Raw genomic sequence first — 27,880 nt, forward strand, 5'->3', positions numbered from 1 at the left:
CCCAACAACATCTGAAGGACCCCAGGTTCCCCATCCACTGAACTCTCAGCTTGATGAGGCATCTTCCTTGTAAACATTCATTTGGTCTATGCTCTGTCTCCTCACTTCTGCAAAGGCCTCTCTTTAAGACATTAACATTTGAATGCATTGTTGAGAGTGTCCACCTCTGGGAAGGTAATAATCACAATGCGCTTTGACATTTGGCAAGTGCATCCTCCCCCAGCTCCTTTTTTGTGGGGAGTGCTGGTAGCACATCAGGGTTGTGGGCCTATTTGTCATAAAAGGTCACCCTTTCAGGTTGCGTGTGTGTCTGCGTTTTAATTTCTATATCTGCATGGCAACTCTATGTAAGTCATCTTTCCTTGTTCCCTTCTGTCTTCCTAGGTAATGCGCCAAACAGTGACATGAAATCCATACCTCAACGTAAACTGTGATAATATCAGGCTTACCTGTCATTTCTGGAGTCAAGAGTTTAGGTGGTGGTGCATAGGGCATGTGGGGGAACAATGTCCGACAGAGAAATGTTATTTATATGGGAAAGAGATCAGGTTAGAAGGAATGAATTCCAAGCAGTGACCTAAGAATTCCTGGGGTTGTAAACCTCTATCTGTGCTGTATGACGCCAGTCTACTGTTGGGCTCCATTTCAATTGAATAGTTCCTCTCTATAGAAGAAAAATCTGCACATAGAAAGCTAGTAAGTCAAAGACCCACACTGGTTGCCGATTTGCTACCAGACCAGGTTCAAAGTGTTCCAGTTAGTATATAAAACCCTCTGGAACTCCTTGCCTATTGACATCAGGCAGGTGCCTTCTCTGTATTCCTCTTGGCACCTGCTAACAACATTTTTGTTTAGAGAAGCCTACCCAGATATGTACAATGTTTTCATGAGACTGTTTTTAGCTTCTCACTGATTATAATTATTATTTGAATGTTTTAAGTGGTTGTTTTTCATTGTTTTTACTGACAATACTATTGTTTTATTCTTTTTTGTAAACTGCCTTGAGGGTTTCTTTTTAAAACCACGAAGCTGTGTATAAATCTTATGAAATGAATAAAAATAGAACAAATCACTGACTAATAGCTCAACTGGCCCAACTGGCTATGAGTACAAATCACTGACTAATAGCCCAACTGGCTGTGGCTGATGGGAGCTGTAATTCCACAACGTTTGAAGGAACACAGTCTCCCCATTCCTGGTTTAAGTTGCCCCAAACATTCTCTGCTGTGTTTTTTAGCTGCAGCAGACTGACAGGGTTGCCCCACAGGAAAGAAAGAGTCCAGTAATGGAACAGGCGAGATGACACAAAAGCCAGGAAGCTGGAGAGCGTGAGATGTCTGTCCATACCAATTACATCAAAGCTTGTGCTCCTTTAAGCCTTTGTAAAGGAAAAAGCCCTAAGGGCATAGCTACGCTATGGTTGTCAATGAGGCAGCGTCTGACTGGTTCAACCAGTAAAGCTGAGTTGTTGGGTATCCAATACTGAGATCCGGGAAGGAAGGAAGGCTGCGTTGATTTCTCTTCCTGCCTCCTCTGCCCCCCAATTCCACCCAGTACCTAAGAATCTCCCCCCTCCCGGTGCAAACTCATAACACCAGCACCCACCCCCTGTCTGTCTTGCAAAACTAGAGCATTGACTTACTGTCCGCTTTATAGCTGCATTTGTTTAAGGCCTTTATGTTCTCGGCTGCTTGCTTTGTAATTAGTTGCAGAAATATTAATTATATGCATGCGACAATTGCCATTCAGAGCAAGGCTGGGGAAGCTGTGCCCTCCCTCTCCCACGGGGTACTTGGACTCCGGGGCACGCTTTGCTTAAATAAGGTTATTGCTACCTTTGCAAGCCTGCCGTTGTAATCAACCCTTATAGATTTGGCATTTATAGACATATTTTTTCCAAAGTGTGTAAAATGGATGCACGGTTCATGTATGTGTTCCAACCTCCCATGTGATCTTTGGAATGTTTGGATTTTTTCATATCAGTTTGTTTTAATATGTGATCTATAATAGTAATCATAGAGGCTCACAAACCCTCATGGGCCAGCAACTGTTGGGACTGCGTTGGATTTGACACTTCCACAATAGACTCTGATATCATTGCTGTACTTCAAGCCAAGAAGTGCTGTCTGGAAGCGTCTACTTCAGAGGGATAGTTGTGGCATTTTGTTATCTGTTTCAAGATACTGCCCTGGTCTGGAAGCCTTTGATCATGACACACAATGTTTTCTGTCTCAAAGAACTACATACACTGACCCTTGGTGGCATCTGTGTGCTCTGTTCTGCTGTGAAGGGTCTGGTTAGTTCTGTATCCCTTCCCCTCCATTTCTGAAGGTGGCTTTCACCTTTAAAAAATAACTGGCCTTTAAAAAATAAAAAAAGTCTTTAATAGGGTGGAGGGTATATGTTGGGACTTCAGTTTCATGAAAATACAGCAAGTTGGTATGCTGTATGCCAGTACAGTGGTACCTCGGTTTTTGAATGTCTCCATTGACAAACATTTCGGAACTTGAATGCTGTAAACCTGGAAGTAAATGCTTTGGTTTTTGAACACTTTTCAGAAGTTGAACATTGCCACGCGGCTTCCGTATTGAGTTTTCCGTTTTGAGTTTTCGGTTTTCGAAAGTTTCAGAACTCGAATGGTCTTCCAGAACAGATTATGTTTGAAAACTGAGGTACCATTATATAGAGTAGTGGATAAAATGTTGGACCAGGACCTGGGAGACCAGAGTTCAAACCTACCTCACAGGGGTGTTGCGGGGATTCAGTGAGGAGGGGGAGAATCATGCACGCCATCTTGACCTCCTTGGAGGAAAAGGTGGGATATAAATGCAATAGATAATACAAAATTAAAATATGATAAAAATAAATAAAAAATAAGTAAACACTTGTTGGTGTAAAAAAAATCACCTTTCAAAAGCTGACTTAAGAACACTTATTTTAGAAGCTGTCTAAAAGAAGGCACAAATGATTCCTGTTGAGTTTTTATTGGCAGGGAGTTCCACAGTCACACTAGTAAAGGCAAAGCAAACATCAGATGTGCACGAACCACTAGGCATGCTCCATCTGAAGCGTTCACTGATTGAGGTGGAGCATAAGAAATCAGACAGCCCTTTGGACCCAAGTTGTTTAAGGCTTTGTGAATTAACTCAAGCACCTTGAACCCAGTGGCGGAGCTTCATGCTTCAGCACTGGGGGGAGGAGAGCAGGCAGGGGGGCCTGGCGTGCATCCCGGGGGAGTGGTGCGCTGCCTGCAGGGTAATGGCGCCCAGCGCGGGCAGGGGGCGGGCACGATGGCACCCCACTGGAATTGTGCTGCCAGGGGCGGTGTGCTCCCCCCACTCCTCTTCCTCCGCCAGTGCTTGAACCTATCCCAGTAGCAAACTGGTAACCAGTGCGGCCAGATACGTGCCTGTGCCTGTATGTGTATGTCATCGAATCAAAGAATTGTATAGTTGAAAGGGATCTTGAGGGTCATCTAATCCAAACCCCTGCAATTCAGGAATCAACACGTGGTGCCCCATCCAATTTGAAACCATACCGGACCTTACTTAGCTTTTCACATGTGCAAGCAGTTTTATTTCTGCATCTCTCTCTCTCTCTCTCTCTCTCTCTCTCTCTCTCTCTCTCTGTGTGTGTGTGCGCGCGCGCAATTGTAATATAAACTCTTCAAAGTTCAGCTGTTTCAGAATTCAGAAAAGCAGGTAGGGCGAGAGAGGTAGCAAAGGATGATTAAAAAATAAAACTTAAATGCCATGCTGATTTGTTCTTTCAGGCTCGCTCCAACTCAGCCCTCCCCTTCGTCTGTCACAGTTTTAATAAAGTTGTTGACTGTGACGGTTGACACTTTATCACAAACCTAGAAATGCAGCACTCATTGCATTTTAAGAAAAGGTTACTGCTAAGACCATATTCTGGAAGGTGAGGTAATTTTCGTGACTCGGCTGCTGTACACTCTGGCTTTGCTATTGCGACTTAAGTGTCTCTTGAAGGAAGAATGACTTCCGGGTGGCATCTGTTATCAGTTTCTAAGTAGTTTAATGGCTTTGAAACTTCTCCCCTTACCCTACCCCTGAGCAAGGAACCCTGAGAGCTACAGGATTTATGACGATGAGTCTTGAGCACAGATTTCCTGAACCTTCTAAATCACTTTGAATCTTGTTTTCAATTTGCAATGTAGCTATATCAGATTGCTACACAGGCCCTTAGCCAGAACTGAAATGTGAGGAGGCCAAAAAACGGGTTGTGGCTCAGTCTGGGCATCTGCTTTGCATACAGAAGGTCCCAGATTCAATCTCCTGGTGGGGCTAGGAGAAACTCCTTTCTCTTCTCCTTTCCCTTGGAGAACTGTCAGTGCAGTCAAATACTGAGCTGGGCTACCATGCCTAACCCTGACTCGGTCCTAGACATGGAGTCCTCAGACAGAGGACCTTGAGGACCAGTCAAGAGTCCTCTGGAATCATCACTGATTATCCCCTTCTGGGAGGAAACCTGCTAAAGAGACCTTAGTGCTGTCAGAGGTGGAGCCATGCTTCAACCCTCAAGAATGCCAGTATCAAAAGGTCTCTGGGTCAAAGGGTGATGACAAAGCAACTCTGAGCGCATAGTTACATACTACTGTATTGGCCCGGGACGCGGCTGGTGCTGTGGGTTAAACCACAGAGCCTAGGACTTGCCAATCAGAAGGTTGGCCGTTCGAATCCCCGCAACGGGGTGAGCTCCCGTTGCTCGGTCCCTGCTCCTGTCCACCTAGCAGTTCGAAAGCACGTCAAAGTACAAGTAGATAAATAGGTAACGCTCCGGCAGGAAGGTAAACGGCGTTTCCATGCGCTGCTCTGGTTCACCAGAAGCGGTTTAGTCATGCTAGCCACATGACCCGGAAGCTGTACGCCGGCTCCCTCGGCCAATAAAGCGAGAGTGCTGCAACCCCAGAGTCAGTCACGACTGGACCTAATGGTCAGGGGTCCTTTAACCTTTACCTTTACAAGCCACACTCCCCCCCCCCAATTCTGGCCATGAAAAGTTAAAGTGCGGCTCATATTTGCGACCTTACACAAATTGGCTTTTACGATATAGCTGCTGAAACAGCTGCCCTAGGTCCACGGCCCTGCCTTGCCTTCCAAGGCCGGAATGGAGAGCGACCTCCCTCACCCCGGCCAGGATGCCACCATGAGGGCCATTGGGGGTGTGGGAGTGTGGTGCCCATCCTGATTGCGGCTCCCAAGCCTCCCACAAAATGCTGGAAAGAAGGGGGAAAGGCTGCTGGCAAAATGGCGCAGCCCCCCCCCCCCAGAAAGCAGCTTGGGAGCGCGGGGGAATGGTTCCAGTAGGATTTTCTTCTACATTTGCCATTTACGGGTGTGAGTGCCTGTGGAATTTTAAGGGAGTGGTTTATATTCGGGTATTGTCTTTCTCTCCCCCCCCCCTCAATTTTTAAGGTGCTTATTTGCAGGTGTGGCTTATATTCGGGCCAATATGGTATGTGACTCAAGAGCAGAGGGTTCCTAGGAGGCCAAAGTTTATAAGGCATGGGTAGGCAAACTAAGGCCGGGGGGCCAGATGCGGCCCAATCTCCTTCTAAATCCATCCCATGGATGGTCTGGGAATCAGCGGATGTCAGAGCTGCCCGAGGTCCCAGCTCACAAAGGACCAACGCCGCTTCGTTGTTAAGTATAAAAGTCTTTATTGAAGTTCAGTTTCACTTCCACAGCCGCAGCGCGCAGCCCTACGTCTCAAACTCTAGACCGCTGAAGCTCCGTCTGAATCTCCTCCCCCCTGACACCAGTTTAAGACTCTAGCCTTGCTCCACCTCCTCCTTTGTTCTTTCCTCCTCTGGGTCCGCCTGTCCGCCGGGGTCTCGCCCTTCCTAGACTCTTCTGACGCTGAGTCCCCTGACTCTTCCCCCTCCCTCCTTCGGGCTTTAGGACCTGGTTCCCAATCCGGGTTTCCTGCTGTCCCGCGCGCCTGTACATTTGAACTTGGCGCGCGCGCACAGCCTGCCACCTTCCTTCTGACCGTTGCACTGCTGCTGTCACTGCTCCCCCCTTCGGGGAGGCTAGCTGGAACTGACCTCCCCTCCGTTCCCCCACTTTCCGATGGAGGCGTGGTCAGCCCTGACTCATCTTCTCTCCCCGCTGGAGGAGACGCTGGTCCTGACTCATGTGACTCTTCCCCCCCACTACGCTCTGGTGGGGAAGCTGGTCCTGATCCCCCGCTGCTGCTTTGGGAGTCCCCGCTGGCCCCTTGCTTCTGGTGTGTCCCCCCCTGGGACCCCCCTTGCCCTCACCATCGGCGCCCCCTTCTGGGAATCTTCTGATTCGCTGGAGAAGCTCATGAAATCTCTCGGGTCACTGTCATACTCCCCTACGCTGCCCTCGGATTCCTCCCCTTCGCTCTCCATTTCCTCTCTCCCCTGTGCTTCTGCTCCTGAGCCCCTGACAGCGGATTTTACATGAGTAGAATGTGTCCTTTTATTTAAAAGGTTATTTGTGGGGCATAGGAATTTGTTCTTTTTCTTCTTTTTTTCAAAATATAGTCCGCCCCCCCTACAAGGTCTAAGGGACAGTGGACTGGCCCCCTGCTGAAAAAGTTTGCTGACCCCTGCTCTTGAGCATGGGTAGGCAATCTGAGGCCCGGGGGCCAGATCTGGCCCAATCGCCTTCTCAATCTGCCCCACGGACGGTCTGGGAATCAGCGTGTTTTTACATGAGTAGAATGTGTGCTTTTATTTAAAATGCACCTCTGGGTTATTTGTGGGGCATAGGAATTCGTTCACCCCCCCAATATAGTCTGGCCCCCCACAAGGTCTGAGGGACCAGCCCCCTGCTGAAAAGGTTTGCTGACCCCTGTTATAAGGTATGGAGGGTAGCAACATAAGATCAGGCGTTTACAGTGATGACTCTCCACTTGGTGCCATTGTTACATCTCTTTAGGCTCTGGGCAAAAACCTTGTTTTTTTAACCTGGCCCTTGGCTTTTAATTATCTATGTCCTTTTTTGAATGGGTAGGATGTTTTAATCTAGGGTTTTTTTAAAAATGAATTGCTTTTAGATTTTTTGTGTGCTGGTTTTATGTATGCAGGTGGTGTTTTTTTGCTTAAAATATTGTAAGGCACTTTGACAGAAAAGTGAATAATAAATTTAATAAATAACAACAATAACAACAATGGGAGAGTGACAGCTTCTCCATCTCTGGTTCAGATCATTGCTTTTTAGCTTCTGTGAAGGGACACACACACACACACACACACACACACACACACACTTTATCTCCTTTATCATTCATTTATAAATCAACTGAGATCCAGATGGTGCTCCGAAGTTTTTTTGTTGTTGGTGCTGGGGTGGGACCATTGATTTTGTTTACCGACACTGCTTTCCCTCCAGATAAAGTGCAAAACCCATTTGAATTTTCTGGCCTTTGGCTGGCTTTTATTTTTTTTAAGCTGCTGTCAGCTTCCAGAAGGATTCGATTGAAATTCAGCACACAGCGTTTTCCTCTTCGGCTAAAGGAGAAGCATTGCTGCGAGTGGACCAGCCTGCCTGGCCTACCCAGCTTCCTTTGCTTCCTCTATGTGCCTGGATCCATGCCCCCTTTCCTCCTAGGCATCTGTTGGTCTCCAAGCCAAAAAACGACTTATCTCATTTTCAGGCTTGTTGGGAGGGCAATGGCGTTCTGAAGAAAGGGCAATGAAAGGGAGGTAGAGGAAGAAGAAACTCGCTCCTCTTCACTGCACCCCAAACACATGCACAACCACCATCGAATTAAACATTAAACTCAAACAATTTGGGGGGAAATACAAGGAGCTTTGCATCCTGCTCATTAGGACTCTGAAATAATCAAGCATTGAAACGTCACCTTGGAACTCAAGGCGGAGGGAGCAATGGGATTGCAATTAATAGAAGAGATGAATTAAACGCCTAAGTGCTCTCGAAACACCACTACCTTTTGTTCTTTGCTTTTGGAAAGTTGCATCCTTGGTGCCCGTTTGCATTTAATGGTGTTTCATCAGGCTGCAAGGGAAAATGCAGAATGAGACCTGAATCCATAAGTAACAAGAGAGATTGTAATCTTAATAATATCGAAAAGTATTTGTCCTCTTCTTCCCCCCCCCCCACTTGCCACACCCCAACCCAAATTTTTGCCCATTTTCTGCTGTGGATTTTTCATGCCAGATGTTCTCCAAAAATGATCTTGGACAGGCATAGACCATATGGTGACCTCCAGATACTGAAAATTACAATTCCCATTGCCCCTGCCAAGATGTCTAATAGTCAGGGATGATGGGAGTTTGTGGTCCAGAAGATCTGTAGGGCACCATGCTGATCACCATTCTTGATCTTGGGTGTGTTGCTGGTATGTTCTTCTGCATCAGATTTCTCATGCAAAGATCTGGGAGTTTCACATTGTTAGGTGATAGCATATGGCAGCCAGCATGCAATAGCAGGAGTATTTGATCATATCCACTATGTAGTAGTCAGTATTTGATAACTGACATGCAGCGGCAGCCACTATTCACATCTAGCGTACAGTTCCAATTGAGGTTGAAGAGTGTCTAAATGCAGCCATGTTTTATTAGAGTTTTAAAGCCCTAATTAAACATACGGTTGGGAGTGGAATAGGTAAAGAAGGAGACACAGCATCTCCTTCTCCTCTCCCAAGCGATCCTGCTGGGTGCTGCTTCAAAAGCATATTCTCTGTGGGAAAAGTGCTTGCAAAGAGCAGGCTGCAAAATTAAATCCTCGCTCACCAGCGTTCAATGTTACTGGGATCTGTGGGTCCTTCCCCACCCTCCTGACAGTCCTGAATTGCTCCAGAGGCCTGACCTGACCCAGAGCAAACTGGGGCTGTCACCACCTGACTTAGCCCAAAACTGGCTGTCCCACAAATCAACTTCATTTGGTTTAGGCTTCAGCTGGATCCAGAGTGCAGCCCTCATATTAGGCAAAACTGTGTACAAACGGGCTTATGATGAGAAATGAGCATCAAATATTTATGGGTTTTCACGAGGACTTAAAAATAATAGCAGCAAACGGATGTGGAATTGTGCATAACTAAAAAGGAGAAAGTGAGAAAATCAAAATTGTCAGGTTACCCAATCATCATCTGGAGGGCAACGGGTCTCTCATATCTATGTCTATATCTATCTAACTGCAATGGTACCTCAGTTTTTGAACATAAACTGTTCCGGAAGACCGTTTGAGTTCTGAAATATTCGAAAATCAAGGTGCAAAAGGCGGTCTGCAAATTTAATAGAGAAAATTAACATATACACTCATTCGACTTCCAAGGCATGTTTGAAAATGGAAACATCCACTTCTGGGTTTATGGCGCTCGAGTTCAACGGAGATGTTTGAAAACCGAGGTACCATTGTATATCTATAACTATAATCTATCTATATGAATAATAATAATTCAAATAAAGATAAATGGTTACCAGTTTGCTTCTAGGTTCCAAGACTCTCTGCTGCCCTATGGGGCTTTGGTCCAGCATGCAACAAGATCACCTCTCTCCTGCCCAGCCCTCCTGCCTCTTAGCTCAGCTGGAAGATGCAATTAGCCCAGAAAGGCTGTCTTCATCCTTTAGCATACTATAGACGGTGTGCTCAGCGGAAGGACTATTCTCCCTTCCATGAATGTATAGTTCTAATTACAGCTTGAGTTTTCACTAGACAAGTGCTGTCGCTACTGCATATTTACGTCCCTCCAGAAAAAAGTGGAATTTGCTTTTAAAACTCCACTAGATGGTCATCATTTTTCGCCCACACCGTTGGTGTTGGGTTTTTTTCTTCTTCCCTGAGTGCTGCTGATTAGCACTTCCCACAGTAGCAAATCATGTCAGCAGCCTTCAGCGTTCCCTGTTGGGGAATAACAGGGGAAATGGCTCATTAAGAGAGAGACTAGCATAACATGGGAAATAAGACCTGCAAAGAGACTCACTGGAATAGCTTTCAGAAGCGTTTGCCTTCTATGGGAGAATTCTAGTCTTCTTTGCTAGGTGGCAATGCATTATTTCAAGGGTTTTTTTTTTAAAAGAGAATAAATGGAGAATCAGCTGTTCCAACCAACAAATAAATCTCTAGGGCAGGGGTCAGCAAACTTTTTCAGCAGGGGGCCGGTCCACCGTCCCTCAGACCTTGTGGGGGGCCGGACTATATTTCGAAAAAATATATGAACCAATTCCTATGCCCCACAAATAACCCAGAGATGCATTTTAAATAAAAGCACACATTCTACTCATGTAAAAACATGCTGATTCTCGGACCGTCCGTGGGCTGGATTTAGAAGGTGATTCGGCCGCATCCGGCCCCTGGGACATGTGGCCCTCTGGGTGTCATTGGACTCTACTTCTCATCAGCCAAGCAAACAACACCAAGGGTCAAGGATGTTGGGGGCTGTAGTGAATCCCATGTATATGGGGTTGAGTTGTTTTATGTAAGGCTGTGCCAATATATTCTCCCTTTTGCTATCTGACCATTGATGCAGGGTCAAAAAGAAACTACCCTTGGAAATAAAGGTGGGGAAAACAAAACAAAAGAAAATAATACTAAACTATCGAATTGTGGAGGGGACCAGAAGGGTCATCTGGTCCAACCCCCTGCAATATAGGAATCATTTGCCCTGTGTGGGGCTCAAACCCAAGACCCTGAGAGTCTCATGCTCTACTGACTGAGCTATTACCCCAAATTAATAATAAATACTTGGGGGAGATATTTGAGATTTATTAAATTTGTACATCACTGTGGTGTACACCACTAAGCCTTGGGTTTGCCGATTGCAAGGTCGGCGGTTTGAATCCCCATGATGGAGTGAGCTTCCATTGTTCAGTCCCTGCTCCTGCCAACCTAGCAGTTCGAAAGCACGTCAAAGTGCAAGTAGATAAATAGGTACCGCTCCGGCGGGAAGGTAAACGGCATTTCCGTGTGCTGCTCTGGTTTCGCCAGAAGCGTCTTAGTCATGCTGGCCACATGACCCGGAAAAACTGTCTGCAGACAAACGCTGGCTCCCTTGGCCAGTAAAGTGAGATGAGCGCCGCAACCCCAGAGTCGTTCGCGACTAGACTTAACTGTCGGGGGTCCTTTGCCTTTAGCTTTTACCCACCAAGAAATACCCAAAGTGATCTACAATCAAGGAAAAACAGCACAACAATAAAATCCACATAAATATTATTAAAAATGGATTCAACAGTAAAATCCTATCATTGGTTTTGCCCAAATGTCTGCACAAACAAAAATGTATTTGCCTGGCAGTGTGGCAAGGTTGGGGCCAGGCAGGCCTCTCTTGGGAGAGCGTTCCATGAATGCAGGGCTGCTATAGAGAAGGCCTATTCTCTCCTTGCCACATGTCAGAGCTCCCTCAGTGGCGGCATGCAAGGAAAGGTCTTCAGAGATGATCTCAGGGCCTAGGCAGGTTCATGTGGGGAAAGGTGGACATGGGAATGGCTTCCTGTCACAGTTAACAATTATTGCAGCAGTGCACTTCAGTAGCTGTAGTTTCCAAACCATCTTCAAAGGCAGCCACATGTACAATGCATTCCAGTAGTGTAACCTGAAGGTTAGCAGAATATGGGCAACTGAAGCTAGGCCATCCCAAGCCAGTAGGGTTGTAGTGGATCTCTCCCTCTCTCCCTCTGTTGTTCCTTTACATTAACTTGGACTGCAATTCCCGTTATCCCAGGCAACTGGCCATGCTGGCTGGGGCTGATGGGAGCTGGAGCCCCACAACATCTGGAGATCACTATGTTGGTTATCCCTGCTTTAAAAAATCTTCATGTCATGTTCCGTGGCCACCCAGGTGTCCTGAAGGAAGCCTTAGCGAGGAACTCAAAGCATAAGAGAGAACTAGGCCTATGTCCCCACTGTGAAAGGAGGTGTGGATCCAGAATTGGCCTCCACAAGTCACTGTTAAAACCATGTTTATGGAAGACAATCTTACTCGGCTATGAGTGATCATAGAAGAAGAAGAAGAAGAAGAAGAAGAAGAAGAAGAAGAAGAAGAAGAAGAAGAAGAAGAAGAAGAAGAAGAAGAATGCGGCCTATGAAGTCTCTGAGTCTGGGTTAATGTATGTGTATTAAAGTGGTATCTCGGGTTAAGAACTTAATTCGTTCTGGAGGTCTGTTCTTAACGTGAAACTGTTCTTAACCTGAGATAACCTGAGCTAATAGGGCCTCCCACTGCCGCTGCAGGATTTCTGTTCTCATCCTGAAGCAAAGTTCTTAACCCCAGGTACTATTTCTGGGTTAGCGGAGTCTCTAACCTGAAGCGTCTGTAACCCGAAGTACCACTGTATTATCTCCAGGGCTTTTTTTCAGCCGGACTTCTTCGGAATGGCGCTCCAGCACCTCTCAGCTGGGCCCCGGAAGCATGGGGAGAGACTTGGCCAGCTTCAGCAAAGCCCTGCTGTGCCTCTGGAGTCTGAAGGAGACATCCTCTATGGGCTCCAGAGAGAGTCTCATGAGCTGGAGGTGCAGCGAGGGTTTGCTGAGGCTCTTCAGCCACCCAGCTAACAGCTGACGTGTGGGAAGATGCACCTTGGCTGAGCAAGCCCCCGTGCTGCTCCAGAGAGGTGCAGGGGAGGGGGGGGCTGGTTAGGCTGCTCAGCTGAGATGAGGAAGGCTCCCCTTGCCTCAGCTGAGCAGCCTCAGCAAGCCTCTGGCTGGCCCACAAAGGATCTCTAGGGTGGGTGTTCTGAGGGAGGTGTGTTCCCATGCCTTTTCCTCTAGAAAAAAAACAGATTATCACTTTTTTTATTTAAAAAAATGAAGCTTTTTTTAAAAAAATAATTCATTTAGAAAACAAAGAGTAAGAAAAGGCAGAATTATGTACAAATAGTTCAGAAAGTTTGGGAAACAGCGTCACAAATCAAAGAAGAGATTATCATTGCTAATTTAGTCAGTTCCTTTTACATAATTCATATATTAATTTTCTCTCTCCCCTTCTCCCCGCCCCCCCAGATCCTGTCTACTGTTTCTGCACTCCACCTTGGAAATATTTGCATGCTGTTTTTTCGGCTGTAATTGCAATCCACCATAGCCTCATTAGCTATTCCTCCTTGCTTGATTGTTTTAAGGACCCCAGTGCCTTCCAAATTAAATTACAAGCCCTGTTGAAGGTCAGGGAGCCACTTCACCTAAACTGCTGGAGGAAGCGAAAGACGCCCCCCCCCAATACCCTCTTTGATTAAGTATTTTGGCACCAGTTCTGTGTTGTGAATTTTTTGGGGGGGAGGGTGACCTTTGCCCTCTGCTCTACTGCAGAGAGGAGGTGAGGCCTTGATACTAGGATAGCATTCCTCTCTTGTGCAGGGGTTCCAGATGTTGGCCCCCCAGTTCTGTATGTGAGAGATGTGATGCATTGTCCTCCCTTGTGAAGAATGGCTCTCCCATACAGCTTGCCTGGACAGGAGCATCCCAGACCCTGAAATTTCCAGGCCCAAACCTGAGAGCTAGGGGTGCCCCCTCATGATGACACATGGACAGGCCCTGGTGATGTCTTGGGATGGGCCCCAGTGATATCAGTTAAGCATGACTCATTGTTATGTACTGAGCTGAATCCTAGAACAATAGGATCCAGAATGCAGCAGTCTGATTGGTCCGCAGGAGCCACCCAATCCAGCTCCAGGTGGAAGTGAATCAGCAACCTGATTGGCCTGCAGGAGCAGCCAATCAGGCTCCTGGATGAAGTGAATTGGCAACCTGATTGCCTGCAGGAGCAGCCCAGAATTAGCCAATCACGCGGGGCCCATTGTGTAAATAATGTATATACAGCTAGACGTTTTGGCGAAAGATTCATTCATTGCTACTATGAGCAGAATAAAGAGCATGAAATTCACACTCAACTCTGAATATATTTCACTCGTTAAGCATTATCAAAGGAGAAGAGGAGACTTCAGCTGCAGAACACCAATTGTGCCCAGCTTAGCCCCCACAAAGCCCCCTTTTGCTGAACACAGAGAAGCCAGCAGCACAACAACCCACAAAGCAGGCTGCAGTTGCAGACTTTTGAAGTATCCCTGTTTTCCAGGGACAGCCCCAGATTTATAGAAGCCATCCTGGTTTCTTATTTGATCCCAGACTATCCCACTTTTCCTTAGGATGTCCCTATTTTCCTCAGAGAAATGTTGGAGGGTATGGAGTTCTAAGACCCCTGAGCTAAGGAGATACAACCTTTAGAAGATATCTGAAGGCAGCCCTGTATAGGGAAGTTTTAAAATGTTTTATTATGTTTTTATAAATGTTGGAAGCCACTCAGAGTGGCTGGTGCAACCCAGTCAGATGGGTGGGTTATAAATTGTTGTTGTTGTTGTTGTTTTTTGTTGTTGTTGAATAGGGCACCCCTATTTTCACTGGAGAAATGTTGGAGGGTCTGGAATCAAAGGAAAGTTCAGCACAGCCCCTGGGAAGAAAAAGCAAAGGTCCACAGCAAGAATAACCACTCTAATCCAGTGCCTCTTGCTTTTTCCTGCTGCCCTGCATCTATTTCTTGGGGAGAGCTGTAGCTCAGTGCTTAGAGCATCTACTTTGCCTTCAGAAGGACTCATGTACAGTTATCTATTTGGGGGGCAGAGGTTCAGCCACCTCTTGAAAGATCATTCTCCAAACTTGGCCTGAGAGTTCCCGAAGTGGGGGTGGCAGTCTTCGTTGATGTTTCGATGCCAGGTGCCATCTTGAATAAAGATGGCAAACCAAAATATGACTTGGGATTGAATTCACCCAATTTTTGGTATGATAGGTGCACACTCACAAATTGCACTCTCCATTTAAAAATCACAATTTAATATCTGTGCAGCACCAGGTTCCCCCTGCTAGTGTTTAATAGTTCTGAGTAAGCACTTGGATGGGGTTGACGAGTGACCACAGACAAGAAAATCTTCCTGGGCATCCATTAAATACATCTGCGTTCTGAGAGTTGCATTCTCACCCCCCCCCCCACACACACTGCTTTGTGCTGGTATTCTGGAAAGTTTCTCTCGCTCTTTTTATCCATAGTCTGAAGTCTTAGTGCTGTTTTTCATGGGTGAATGGGTGTGTATGTGCGGTTTGCCAAGACTGTATCAGTGAGTTGGGTCTTACCGCAGTCTTTCAGAGCTTTTAATTATGCAAGCCTTTAAAACAACCATAAACAGAGCGCAAAGCGATGTCAAAGGCGCTGCTGGCGGCACGGAATGAGAGAAGAAGGTGTTGTGAACTTTCAAAGGCCTCCCTCTCTCCTTCCTTGAAATTCGTGCAGATCAATATTTCCCAAAATTCTGACCAAAGGGCCTGTTTTTGTTATAATTGTCTCAGAGTGGTTGAACACTATCATCCCGTGTTCAATACTGTTTGCTCCTGCAGCCATTTCAGAGAGTGCGTGTCCCATAGTTTCCTGCTGAAACCCTGTAACTTTGCACACCGAATGGTCTGAGCTAGCAGGCCAGGATATGTATGAAGGAATATAGGACATACTGTCCCGTCCCCCGTCCCCCCGCTATATGAGCATGCCCACAAGGTGAGTTTTCAAACATGGAAAGAGGTCGGAATACAGGGCAGCACCTTTTTGTGATAGCACCCTAGTTGTAGCATTCCTTCCCAAAGGAGGTGCAAAGAGCTCCTCTTAGTATGGATGTTGAAAACATCCTATTTCCACCTGGCTGTTAATATATTCTGGATCTTTTTTATTTTAAGGTTTTAGTTTTAATTCTTGTTACTTGCTAATCTGAAAATGAGATGGACCCTTCTGCCTTCTCACCCCCCCACTCCAATGCACACCACACTCATTGGAAAGAAGGGTGGGGGGTGCAAGAACAATGCAATTATTTAAAAGAATAATAGAAAAAAAGGAACACAACTTGTGGACCCAAATTTGAAGAATTATCTGTGCAATTGAAACTGTTGGTGTTTGGCGAGTGATGAAATGCTCAATTTGGAGTTTCCACGGGGTACTGGGTTAACTCATTAGCTTGCTTGATTAACGTGCCATCCACAATTGTGCACAACCTTGTCCTTGTTCCACCTCTCTTGCATTTAAAAAAAGGAAAGCAAGCAGTAGGCTGCTGCAACCAGCGTTTGAAACTAGAAGTGGGAAGTGTATCAAACATTTCAGTGTGGTGTACTTCCAGATTCTGGGCACGCCATTCCCTATCCACCTTTGTCCCCTCTCCCTACTCCCTTAATAGCCAGGATTATGTTCCTACTCATACTCAGTTCTCATTGAGCTATCTTGGGGTTTCCCCGTGTTTGGTTCACCCATCCCACTCGCTTCTGTCAGTATTGGGGCTTCTCCAATGGCGGCTGAAGTCCATAGGCAGGAGGCAAGGAGACCGTTAGTAGGTGCAGCCAGAGCCAAGGGCGTTGGTCTCAACTTTGTCCCCATCTCCTTCTTTTCTGTGTTCTGCAAGGGTGACACTTAAGACAAAGAAGGGGGAAGTGGTAGGCTGTGCCATCTCCTAGATTGGCTGTAAGTCAGGGAAAGGTGAAAGGCTGGCTGAGGTTTAGCAGGGAAGTGCCCCATTTGCCCAAATGGGCCAGCCTCCACTGGGTTTCTCTGGGCCTGCGCACTGGTGGAGGAATGTGGGTGCAGGAGGGAAACCGCTGCAGGTGTCATCCCTGAGCGAGGGTGACATTCGGTGCTCCGCCTGCCTGCGACTCGGACTCCCACACCTACCATGAGCCACCGGGGGAAGGAGGGAGCTGCTGTGCCGCTTTGCCGGTTCCTTCCTGTGGCGTTTGCACTCCTAGGTGTGTGACATCATACTGGGTTCATAAGGAAAGGGTTAACTTATTGTAAAATGACTAACCAATGGAAACCCAAGGGGCAGAGTTAACTGTGTATAAGGTTTAAGCACAGAGGGTTTTGGAGGAGTTGGGAGTTAGAGTGGTTGAGAAGACAGTCTGGAGTTAGAAGAGACAGAGAAGATAAGTCTGTGGGTTGGGGTAGTCTGATGTGAGAGAGTGAGAGAATTTGTTAAGAGGAGTCAGTCAAACAGTTGAGATAATCAGTCGGAAGGTATAGGCTGGTAAAGAAACTAAAGTTAAGATACTGACAGGAATATTATCTGAGAAACCATAAACTAGTTAATGTTTGTAAAATAAACTTGGGGTTTTTTTTGGTTCACTTTTAACAACTGTCTGGACTCAGTGTTTTACCAGAGGGTAATGGGTTGGTGGCAGCGGGGAAGCGAGCACAGTGGTGGCACAGGGATCAATAGACCGTTAAACGTCCAGGGACCCTGTGTGATCGCCACACTTCCTCTCCCCTTCCTGCTCGCCTGCCTCCTTCCCATCCTCTCGCCTGCCTGCCTACCTCCTCCAGCCAGGAGCGCGGCGCAGCAGCTCCCCCCTTCCCCTGATGGCTGGCAATAGGCACAGGAGTCCCAGGTGGGCAGTGCGCCGTTGCCCCGTGCTCCCGGCTGGAGGAGGCAGGCAAGCGGGAAGGGGAGAGGAAGGAAGCAGAATCGGTGGGTGCGCACATGGCTATCCTGCGCCTGGGAGGGCACCCTCTGCACCCCTTGGAAGTGCGCACCCGTGCCCCTCGGGAACGCGCCTGCCCCGGGCAGCACAGGCATATGCTCCACCACTGGGCCTGCTAATCCCTTCCTGTTGCACATGGATGCTGCAGCTTTGGCTACATAACCCCTGATAATTGCAGCCTGACCATCAGAAATAGAGTGAATTGAATATTGGGGAGCAGGGCCCTAGCTCACAGTCCTTTGAAAGTGCTTTTTTAAAAAGATAGGCACTGGTTTTCTCAGTTTTGTTTGGGTTTTATTTTTCTTGTTTCATATGTTTTATCTGTCTCAGTTATTTCTCAAATTCCAGCTTAATTTGGAGATTTCCCAAAATGAATGTGGGAACTGGTGCATGTTCAAGGTTGCTGTTGTGTTTGACTGATGTGCAGAACTGCCCCTGCACATTGGTCAAAACACAAGGCAAAAAGATGTTCCGCCCCCCAATGGGGTTGTCAGTGCATGCTTGTATTTTTGCAATGTGGGGGGTGGGGAAAGGCACACGAGGTCTAAGGAAGGGGTAGCCAACATGGTACCCTTCAACTCCCATGCAAGATCATGGAATGATTCAGGGGATACTCCAGAGGTTCAACAGACCCTTTGCATGGAGATAGTGTGCTGTTCCTGCATCTGCCACCAACATAGGTGCACAGGCCCCACTCTGACAGGCCATCCCCACATGCATGAGTGCAGGAGGAAGGACTAGTTTGCCAGCTCTTTAGATAGGACCAGATGAAGACCTCTGAAGGATTGGTCATGACCCTGGAGTCAGATTCCTCCTCTTCAGGGGAGGAGGGTGAGGACACTGAAGCAAAAGAGGAAAGGCATGTAAGGGCAGCCTCAGAAATGCTCTCAGATGACCTGTAGGGCCAGTCTCCCCACACCCTGGCCTGAAGTTCTCGCACTGCCTTCCTCTGATTCAAGGGACTCCATGCAGAAGACCTGAGGCGGTCCTGCTCAGCTGCAGTAGGAGATTACTGGAGAAGGCTGGACCATTTCAGTATAGCATCCTGGTACAGCACCAGGTCCTCCCTGCTAGTGTTTAATAGTTCTGAGTAAGCACTTGGATATCGGGACGCAGGTGGCGCTGTGGGTAAAAGCCTCAGTGCCTAGGGCTTGCCGATCAAAAGGTCGGCGGTTCAAATCCCCGTGGTGGGGTGCGCTCCAGCTGCTCGGTCCCAGCGCCTGCCAACCTAGCAGTTCGAAAGCACCCCTGGGTGCAAGTAGATAAATAGGGACCGCTTACTAGCGGGAAGGTAAACGGTGTTTCCGTGTGCTGCGCTGGCTCGCCAGATGCAGCTTTGTCACGCTGGCCATGTGACCCGGAAGTGTCTCTGGACAGCGCTGGCCCCCGGCCTCTTGAGTGAGATGGGCGCACAACGCCAGAGTCTGTCAAGACTGGCCCGTACGGGCAGGGGTACCTTTACCTTTTCCTTTAAGCACTTGGATGGGGTTGGTGAGTGACCACAGTCAAGAAAACCTTCCTGGGTATCCAGCATTCTGAGAGTTGCATTCTCACCCCTCCCCACTGCTTTGTGCTGGTATTCTGGACTGTTTCTCTTGTTCTTTTTATTCATAGTCTGAAGTCTTACAATTAGGCTGTACATGCCACCACCTCTACTACTAAGAGTTAATTTTCAGCTTGTTACTTGCTGGATAAGCTTCAGAGCTCTGTACATCAATCCAGCCTAAACCTTGTCCCGCCTTGCCCTGCTTGGGCCTTTCCATCATGCATTACACAGCAGCGCAGGATCATCCTAAACCGAGACCACGTTCCTGCTTACATTTGTGAACAAAAGGGTACCTTTTCCACAGGGAAACATTTATCCCACATTCCACCACCTACTGTCTGAAATGTAACATTCCACTTTCGCCATTTCACCTGTGTGCAATGTGATCACATCAAGCTGTTCTATTCCAGATGGTACCAGAAAGAAGGGGGAAGGGGTGTATGCAGGCAACAGGCTCCATACCCCTTATCAGATCAGCATAAAATGTAGTGGCGGCGGGTTTAAAAGGGGATTAGACTGGTCCCTGTTGGACAATTGATCGGCCAGTGGCTTTTAGCTTTGATAATCCATATTCACAGGTGGTATATCTCTGGTACACTTCTTAGCTGCTGGTGTGGGACAATCTGCAGAAGAGGGCTATTGCTTTCATGCCCTGCTTGGGGGCTTCCTGGAGGCTTCTGACTGGCAATTGTGGGAAATGGGATGTTGAAGCAGATAGACCTTTTGTTCTGATGCCACAGGGCTTTTATGGTGTGTGTTTTTCTGGCCCTTGGAATATTTTCCCTCGATATTAGCTTTCAGGCTTCTAAACTCTCCTTTCCTTTTACCAGTGACGGAAAGCCGGGGGATCCTGGAGAGCACCCAGAGGTTCTCCTTGCTGCCAACATATCTGCCTGTGAGTTACCACATCCACAATGCAGATGTTTCCTTCTTTCTGAAAGAAGCAAACCAGGATATCATGAGGAACTCTAGCCTTCAGTCTCGAGTGGAATCCTTCCTAGTCTATAAATCCAAGAGGCCTCCCATCCTGAATGCAACGTATGGGCCTTTTTCCATTGAGCAGGTGGTTCCCCAGGACCTATTGTCACCTTCAAATCCATTTGGAGCGACTGCCCCCAAGTTCTCTTTCAACTGGAAGTTGAAGGCGTACATCATGAACAACAAAGTCTACTTAAGCCACCCCAAAGTCCAGATCCTGTTCTATATAGTCGGGAGGGACTGGGATGACTACAGCGTCACTGAAAAGCTGCCATGCTTAAGGGTCTTCGCTTTTCGAGAGACAAGGGAAGTCCGGGGGAGCTGTCGGCTGAAAGGAGATCTGGGGTTGTGCGTGGCTGAGCTGGAACTTCTCCCCAGCTGGTTCAACCCACCGACGGTAGTTGCTGGCCGTAAGAAGCTGCTGAATCAGTCGGAAGGGAGCCCAGTGGAACTTTATTATGCTATCCAACCAGGGGACGAGAAAGGGGATTGCGCTAAGGAGGATCTAAGGAAGAACAATGGGATCAGACCTGGGCGCAATGATATTGATGAATCGGGGCCACCCTTGCAGCGAATTGGGAGTGTTTTCCTTTACCAGACACGAGGTAGCCCTTCCCTAAGCGAAATGTGGTTGGATAGCAACATTGCTATCCAGTATATACCAAAGACTGTCAAGCAAGGGGATGTTTTGACCTTTGTGGTGTCTATTGCTAAAAATTCAACAGAGGACCAATTCACCTTGAGGTAAGAGCAATCGGTTCTGTATATGTAACTCAGATCAGTTTGTTCTCCCATGTGAATATTATTAACTCTTCCTTAGATGCTCCACTTCTTCCTTTTGCTTTAACACCCACCAAATCTCTTGATACCCGAATCTTACCCATTTTGACGATGCTTTGCTTCAATGTTTACATTTGATAGCAGCATTTAAGGTGCGAGGCTGTTTGATAGCTGATGCATCATAGCATTTTAGAAGGTGATGGTATAGAAGAATTGGCGGCATTTGAAAGTTGGCAGGCAGTAGTAATTTAGTTTTTGTCTGTATTTGATTGGCGTTGTGCACTGGCATTATTTGATGGCTGACATACAGTTGTATTTAAGGAAATGGTCATTTTCAAAGTCCCAGTTTCAGTTCTTATATTCGGATTTGGTTGCCAGCCAAACTTGAACGATTTGTTGCTTGCCTAGCAAGAGAGAGAGAAGTTTCTGAAGTTTGGGAAAGGTGAAAGGTGTCCCCTTTTGTTCCTTCCCTCCTGAAACCTCCCCACAGAGATGCAGGGAAGGGTTTTTTAAAAAAAATATTGTTTGTTTTATATATCTACTTATACAACATCTACACATAAAAGATCACATACAGATTGTTGCAATAAAAACAGCACAACACTTACCAATTAGCAATTGCTAAAAACTGGAAAAAAGAAACTGTGCCAACAAAAAAGGAATGGCAAGACAAACTGTTAAGAGTATATTAAACTGGCTAGATTAACAGAGGCAATTAGAGATCACACTTGACAAGAGTTTCAGAAAGCATGGGGGAAATGCAGAGAATACTTCACAAAACTGTGTCCTAAAATACATATCTGGACTTGTTTCGATTAATGTCTGCAGGAGACTTTGTGGATTTTTAAGTTATAATTAGAAAAATCTTCATAATTATTCATAAAGGAAACAGTTTCTAAGAAGTAAATAAGGAGGCCAGATACAGGATAAAAGAAGTCTTTTATTTGGTTGTTTGTTTTGTTGTATTTTATGCTTATTGTATGTTATGTTCATGTTTAATGAGGGTGGATTTGTGTATTGGTGGGGGTGGGGGTTTATGTTATGTTGTAAATAAAATTCCAATAAAAAATAAAATAAAAAATAAAAAATAAAAACAACACAACACCTGCCCTTTCCTTAAAAGTAACAGGCCCTAATAGAGAAGAAAGTTACAGAGGGCTGATTGTGGCAAGTTGCTGATTCATGTGTTGTTGTTGTTTAGTCGTTCAGTCATGTCCGACTCTTCATGACCCCATGGACCAGAGCACACCAGGCACTCCTGTCTTCCACTGCCTCCCACAGTTTGACCAAACTCATGCTGGTAGCTTCAAGAACACCATCCAACCATCTCATCCTCTGTCGTCCCCTTCTCCTTGTGCCCTCCATCTTTCCCAACATCAGGGTCTTTTCCAGGGAGTCTTCTCTTCTCATGAGGTGGCCAAAGTATTGGAGCCTCAGCTTCATGATCTGTCCTTCCAGTGAGCACTCAGGGCTGATTTCCTTAAGAATGGATACGTTTGATCTTCTTGCAGTCCATGGGACTCTCAAGAGTCTCCTCCAGCACCATAATTCAAAAGCATCAATTCTTCGGCGATCAGCCTTCTTTATGGTCCAGCTCTCACTTCCATACATCACTACTGGGAAAACCATAGCTTTTACTATATGGACCTTTGTTGGCAAGGTGATGTCTCTACTTTTTAAGATGCTGTCTAGTTGTCTTTGTCCATGGAGTTTTCTTGGCAGGGATACTGGAGTGGCTTGCCGGTTCCTCCTCCAGGTGGATCACATTTGGTCAAAACTCTCCACTATGACCTGTTCATCTTGGGTGCCCTGCTCGGCATAGTTCATAGCTTCTCTGAGTTATTCAAGCCCCTTCGCCACGGCAAGGCAGTGATCCATGAAGGGGGCTGATTCATGTAGGTTCACCCTATCTGTACTTAAAAACAGTCATAAAAACAGGAAGAATAAGAAGAAAAAACAAGACAATAAAATAATAATCATAGTAATCACAGAAAGCTTAACAAGAATGAATGGCATAAAATAATATTTCAAAGTGAAATACAAGGTTCATATTTGTACCAAAGATACCAAATATTCATGAATGTTGCAAAGTAATCTCATATTTAATGGAACTAATCAGAAGCTGGGATGGCTTCCGTAGTTTCAGGATGTCCCGAAAGAATCGGGATGGTTGCAGAGTATGAGATTCCAGGCCAAACCAAATCTGTTCGGAGGGGTCCAGGTCTTGTTTGGGTCAGGCTCAGACAGCCCTGGATCTCTCTAGTTCAGTTTGAGGGCCCAGAGCTATCTGAGGGCAGGAAGGAGAGGCAGGCATGAGAAATCACATGAAAAAGAGACTTACCTGGTGAAGGTGGGGACTGCCTTTCACTCTGCACCTCTCTTCCTCCCTAGCCAGGCAGAGGGCCTTCTTGGTGGTGGCGCCTGCCCTGTGGAACGCCCTCCCATCAGATGTCAAGGAAATAAGCAACTATCTGACTTTTAGAAGACATCTGAAGGCAGCACTGTTTAGGGAAGTTTTTAGTGTTTGATGTTTTATCGTGTTTTTAATATTCTGATGGGAGCCGCCCAGAGTGGCTGGGGAAACCCAGCCAGGTGGGCGGGGTATAAATAATAAAATAATGATTCTGATTCTTCCTTCCGCCTGAAGGATCCAATACTTCATGGTGCTGCTCCTTTGTCAGCAGATTCCCTTGTGTGCAGGGAAGTTGCTTGTGAAGGCTCGGTACAGTGCAGGATCAGATCCTTTTGCTTAACAGCAGTTAAGCAGCAATATCCAGTCCTATGCTGTGCCAGTCCAGCACCCTCCCTTTCTTAAAGCTTATTTTAATTGCATGTTTCCATGGAAACTCAGGGCAGCAAAGGGCAAATCATCCTGATGGTGGGGGCACGGATCAGGGCCATAGAGGAGATTCGGGGTGGGGGCTCCCAACAATGTCCACTAACAAAATGATCCCATGTGTGCCTGTTCAGGAATAAGTCCCATTGAACTCTCTATATTGCAATACAAATCAAACTTAAAACGGTTACTGAAAGTCTCTCGAAAATTTCAATTAGTTGGGAATGCAGCAGTAAAGGTACTGTTGGGTGCTTGGCTGCAGGAGACGATTACACCTATTTTATATTGACTGCACTGGTTACCAGTTTGCTGCAGGGCGCACTTAAAGGTGCTGGTGATTCCCTTTGAAGTCCTTAATGGGTCAGTTGTGAGTTACTTAAAGGGCCATGTCCTTCTTTGCCATCCTGCCTGCTCCATAAGATCTGAGAGGGGGAGGCCAGACTCTGCATATCTGAAGGGCTGTCATGCAGAAGCTGGAACAAATGCCTTCTGTGTTGCTCCTGAGTGGGGCAGGACTTGCAGGACAAGTGGGATGAAATTTCAGGAAAGCTTTGGAAAGTAATTGTACTGAACAGATTACGCTAGTAGGACTGCAAGAAGGAGGATTACTTGAAATATTGCAAGGAAGACTATGAGGAGAATTATTAGTTAATGATAATTAAGAGTAATAGTGAAATTAAGAAATGGCAGTCTAAAATATTGTATAAGATGAAAAGTTATGTTAGATGACTGTTGGAAATGATATGTTAAAAAACCAATAAAAATGTATTAAAAGGGGGAAAAAATCAGGAAAGCTGGAGGTATTTAAGCCGATGCTGAATGGCCACCTTTCAGGGGTGATGACGGTTTTATTTACTACTTATATGCCAAAATGGCTTCTGAGTGGTTTACTATAAAATCAATCCATAATTAAAATATGCAGTTTGCTTAAAATATGCAACGAAACAAACGATAATAAAAAACAGAACAATTTTAAGAATAATGCCCCTAGTTCAGTGCAGGGGAATGCATGCTTAGAAAGGTGTGTCTTTGGGAACCAGCAGAATGGAAGGGGTCTCTTGTATTTTGGCAGAGAGAGGCCCTCCCTCACTTGTGCCACTAGTGAAAAAGCCCGGCCTTGTGTTACTGTAAGCTGATAGCCACCATACTGGATGTGTTAGTTACAATCCTGCATTGCCGCCTGGAACAAGGGGTTGGAGTAGTTGATCTCTAGGGTATATTCCAACACAGATTTGGTGCATTTTGACTGTGAATGAGACTAGATTGTTTAGAACACACAAGAGAATCTTCAGGTTGTCCCTTCACCCCCCCCTTCTATTTTCTACCATGTTGTTGTTACCAGCTCACACTTTGCCTTGTTTTGCTTTAAATGGCCGAACCTGGTAACATAGCTGATGTTGTTTATCATCTGCTGTTATCTCTTTTATTACTGTGTTTTGTTTTGTTTTCAAAAAATGCTTTTTAAAAAAAAAAATTATGTAAGAAGCCATCCCAAGCACTGTCTTCTACTATGAAAGGGCAGGTGAGACACGTTCTCAAATCAAACAAACATCCAAAAATGCAACGTTGGGCTTTTAAAACATTCTGACTCTTCCAAATTATCGCAAGTAAAACACGTACTCTGTATTTACAATAAATGTATTGTACAATAAATATTATTTATTTACAACAAATAATAAATGATAAATAATTACTAAAGAACACACACCAGGGTAGGGCCAAAATGCCATCACAGTGCAAGCAAATACTACATGTAGAAACAACGGGAGATATTAAAAATAGCAAAAATGCAAAATACAGGCTCTCATGGTACAGAGGAAAACATCCTAGACAGTTGTCAAAACATACCACCCTGTAGCAGTGAAATGAAATCCTACTTCAGGCCCTAAAACTTGCCTGGAATTTAAAAAAAATAAAATGAAATGGTTTTCACTACTTGTCTTAACTGCACAACCTTGTACATGTCAAATTGTGTTCCTTCTAGGTGAGTGTGTAAAAGACTCCAGCCTAAACCACAGGTGCACTGTGGTTTATAACCTTGGAACCAGTTTAATTCTGAAAGAACACATTTGCATCCTGATGACTGAATAAAGAGACAGGCAGGCAGGCTGGGGTTGAACTGGGCCACTTTTATTCAGTGAATATAAGGAGATCAGAAGTAACTATGAAGGGGGAACTAACACCATTCACAACTGCAGCCATTGGGTGACACTTCCCTGCCTGCGGAAAGAGAGGCGCTATCCCTTTTCTCAGGCCACACCTTGGAAGTGAGAAGGGAAGAGTTGCTGCCCCACCATTCCCAGGGACCCCAAAGCTCCAGGGAGATGAGTCAACTTGGCCTCAAATCCCAGAGTTTAGAGAGTGAACCAAAAGGACAACCAATCCCCTTGAAAGGTGCCAAAATGTCAGGTGGCTGCAAGCAACTCCCATGGCCTGTTGCCCAGGAATGTACAAAGACAAGGAAAGATTCTTACCATCTGCTTTTTATTCAGTATTTACAGAGAGAGACTTTGGAACACAGCCTCTTGGATAATGGTTGTCCTGGACCCGGGGGGGGTGTTACCGAGAGGCGTGGTCAGAGTCAGGTCCTGGGTCGAGGGTCTGGAGACTGTCCACCAAGGGCAAAGCGGGGTGCAAAGCAGGAAGCCGGGCGTGGTCAGGAACTCCGGAAGAACAGTCTGGGTCCTGGCAGAAACAGGTTTCCAACGACATTGCTCCCACAACCTGGGACCGGGCTGACTGGCCTTTATCTTCTCTGAGGCCAGGGGCGGTCCCGGCCCACAGGTGACCCGCCTCTCCTGGCCTTAAGGCGAGCACTCCTCCTGAGAGAACCCAGTTCCCTCCGCCTCTCTGCCCTGAGCCTCTGCAGCTCAGGAGAGGCTGGAGGGTTACTGGACCCAGGGGGAGGCTCGCCTTCCCCTGACAGGGCTGGGAGAGGCGCACCTGTAGGCAATGTGTCCTCAATCACCTCAGGAGCCAGAGTGGATTCATCTGGTGTCTGCTCCTGAGGATCCGGCACAGGTGCAGGCGCTTCAGATTCAAGGCCCTGCCCCGGCTCAGTCCGCCCTGGAGGCGGGGACTCCTGTGCAGGCTGGGATTCCTCTGGTTCAGCCTTTGAATCAGACTCCCAGGCCATCACAATGGCGTTATCCCAAGTGAATCTCCACCCCCCATTTCTCCCACTTCCTCATACATCACTTCTATGAGTGCTGACAAGCACCCTCTGCCTTTGAGCTCTTTGCTCTCCTACTTTCAAGACTCGACAGGTTCTGGGAGAGAGGAGGTCTGGAATGCTCTAAAGACACTGAGTCCATCAGCTGTCACCCCCCTATTACTTCCTCTTCCTCCTCCTCTTCTCCCATTACTTCCCAACTTTCCCCCTCATCTGCCTCTGAGCTGTGACCTCCTTCAAATCCCTGTTGTAATTCTGAACTGCCTTCCTCTTCTCTGGAAGGGTCAGGCTGGGGGGGCGGTCTCCACCATTTGCCCAGTCCCTGACATCAAAGGGCACCAGAAGGCTAAAACAAGATGGTTCCCCTTCTCCCATCTGAACTGCCAAAGTGACCATATTGAGCCAGATTGCTAGTTGTGATTCAAGGACCCGCCACCTGCTTGGGGACAAGAAAGAGACATGGACACAGTATATTAGGTTAATGGGCTAAAAAAGGCCAAAACTTTATTGATTACAGCATGAGAGAGGTATTGGCTTAGGCATTGGATAAAACAACAGAGCGTGACTCCACCCCTTCAGGAAGGGGTGAGTCTATCAAGGGTTAACCACCAGTGGGAGGAGCCTGTTGATGCAAATACAACTGTAAGCTCCCCCTGATGTCACCATGGGTCGTGCCATGGCCCTAGTCACCAGCAAGGGCGTCGGACAGGATCCACGGCCACTGGATTCCTTTAACGGAATACCCATAAAGTGGAGCGGTAGGCGATGGCTACACCCTGCCCTCCAATACACAAACATATTCCAATGCCTAACTGCTAATACCTAAAAGTTGTGACGATTTGCTACGAGGTAGGCAAAAAACCCCCGGGGACGTGGGTGGCGCTGTGGGTAAAACCTAGGACTTGCTGATCGTAAGGTCGGTGGTTCGAATCCCCGCAACGGGGTGAGCTCCCATTGTTCAGTCCCAGCTCCTGCCAACCTAGCAGTTCGAAAGCACCCCTAAAGTGCAAGTAGATAAATAGGGACCGCTTTATAGCGGGAAGGTAAACGGCATTTCCTTGTGCGGCGCTGGTGCTGGCTCGCCAGATGCAGCTTCGTCACGCTGGCCACGTGACCCGGAAGTG

General features: G+C 46.7%; 1 protein-coding gene across 2 annotated transcripts in view; it reads left to right on the forward strand.

Moving 5' to 3' along the window:
- LOC128404418 (transmembrane protein 132D-like) overlaps positions 1 to 27,880 on the forward strand; it is a 468,160-nt gene that overhangs the window by 94,318 nt on the left and 345,962 nt on the right. Inside the window, exon 2 of one of the 2 annotated variants that reach the window (XM_053370015.1) lies at positions 19,821 to 20,712. The exons of the other annotated variant lie outside the window; for it this stretch is intronic. Within the exon in view, the coding sequence (XP_053225990.1) occupies positions 19,821 to 20,712 (892 nt within the window). The remainder of the gene's footprint in view (positions 1 to 19,820; positions 20,713 to 27,880) is intronic. 2 annotated transcript variants of the gene reach the window in all.

This window comes from Podarcis raffonei, chromosome 16 (genome assembly GCF_027172205.1).
Source record: "Podarcis raffonei isolate rPodRaf1 chromosome 16, rPodRaf1.pri, whole genome shotgun sequence".
NCBI classification, from domain to species: domain Eukaryota; kingdom Metazoa; phylum Chordata; class Lepidosauria; order Squamata; family Lacertidae; genus Podarcis; species Podarcis raffonei.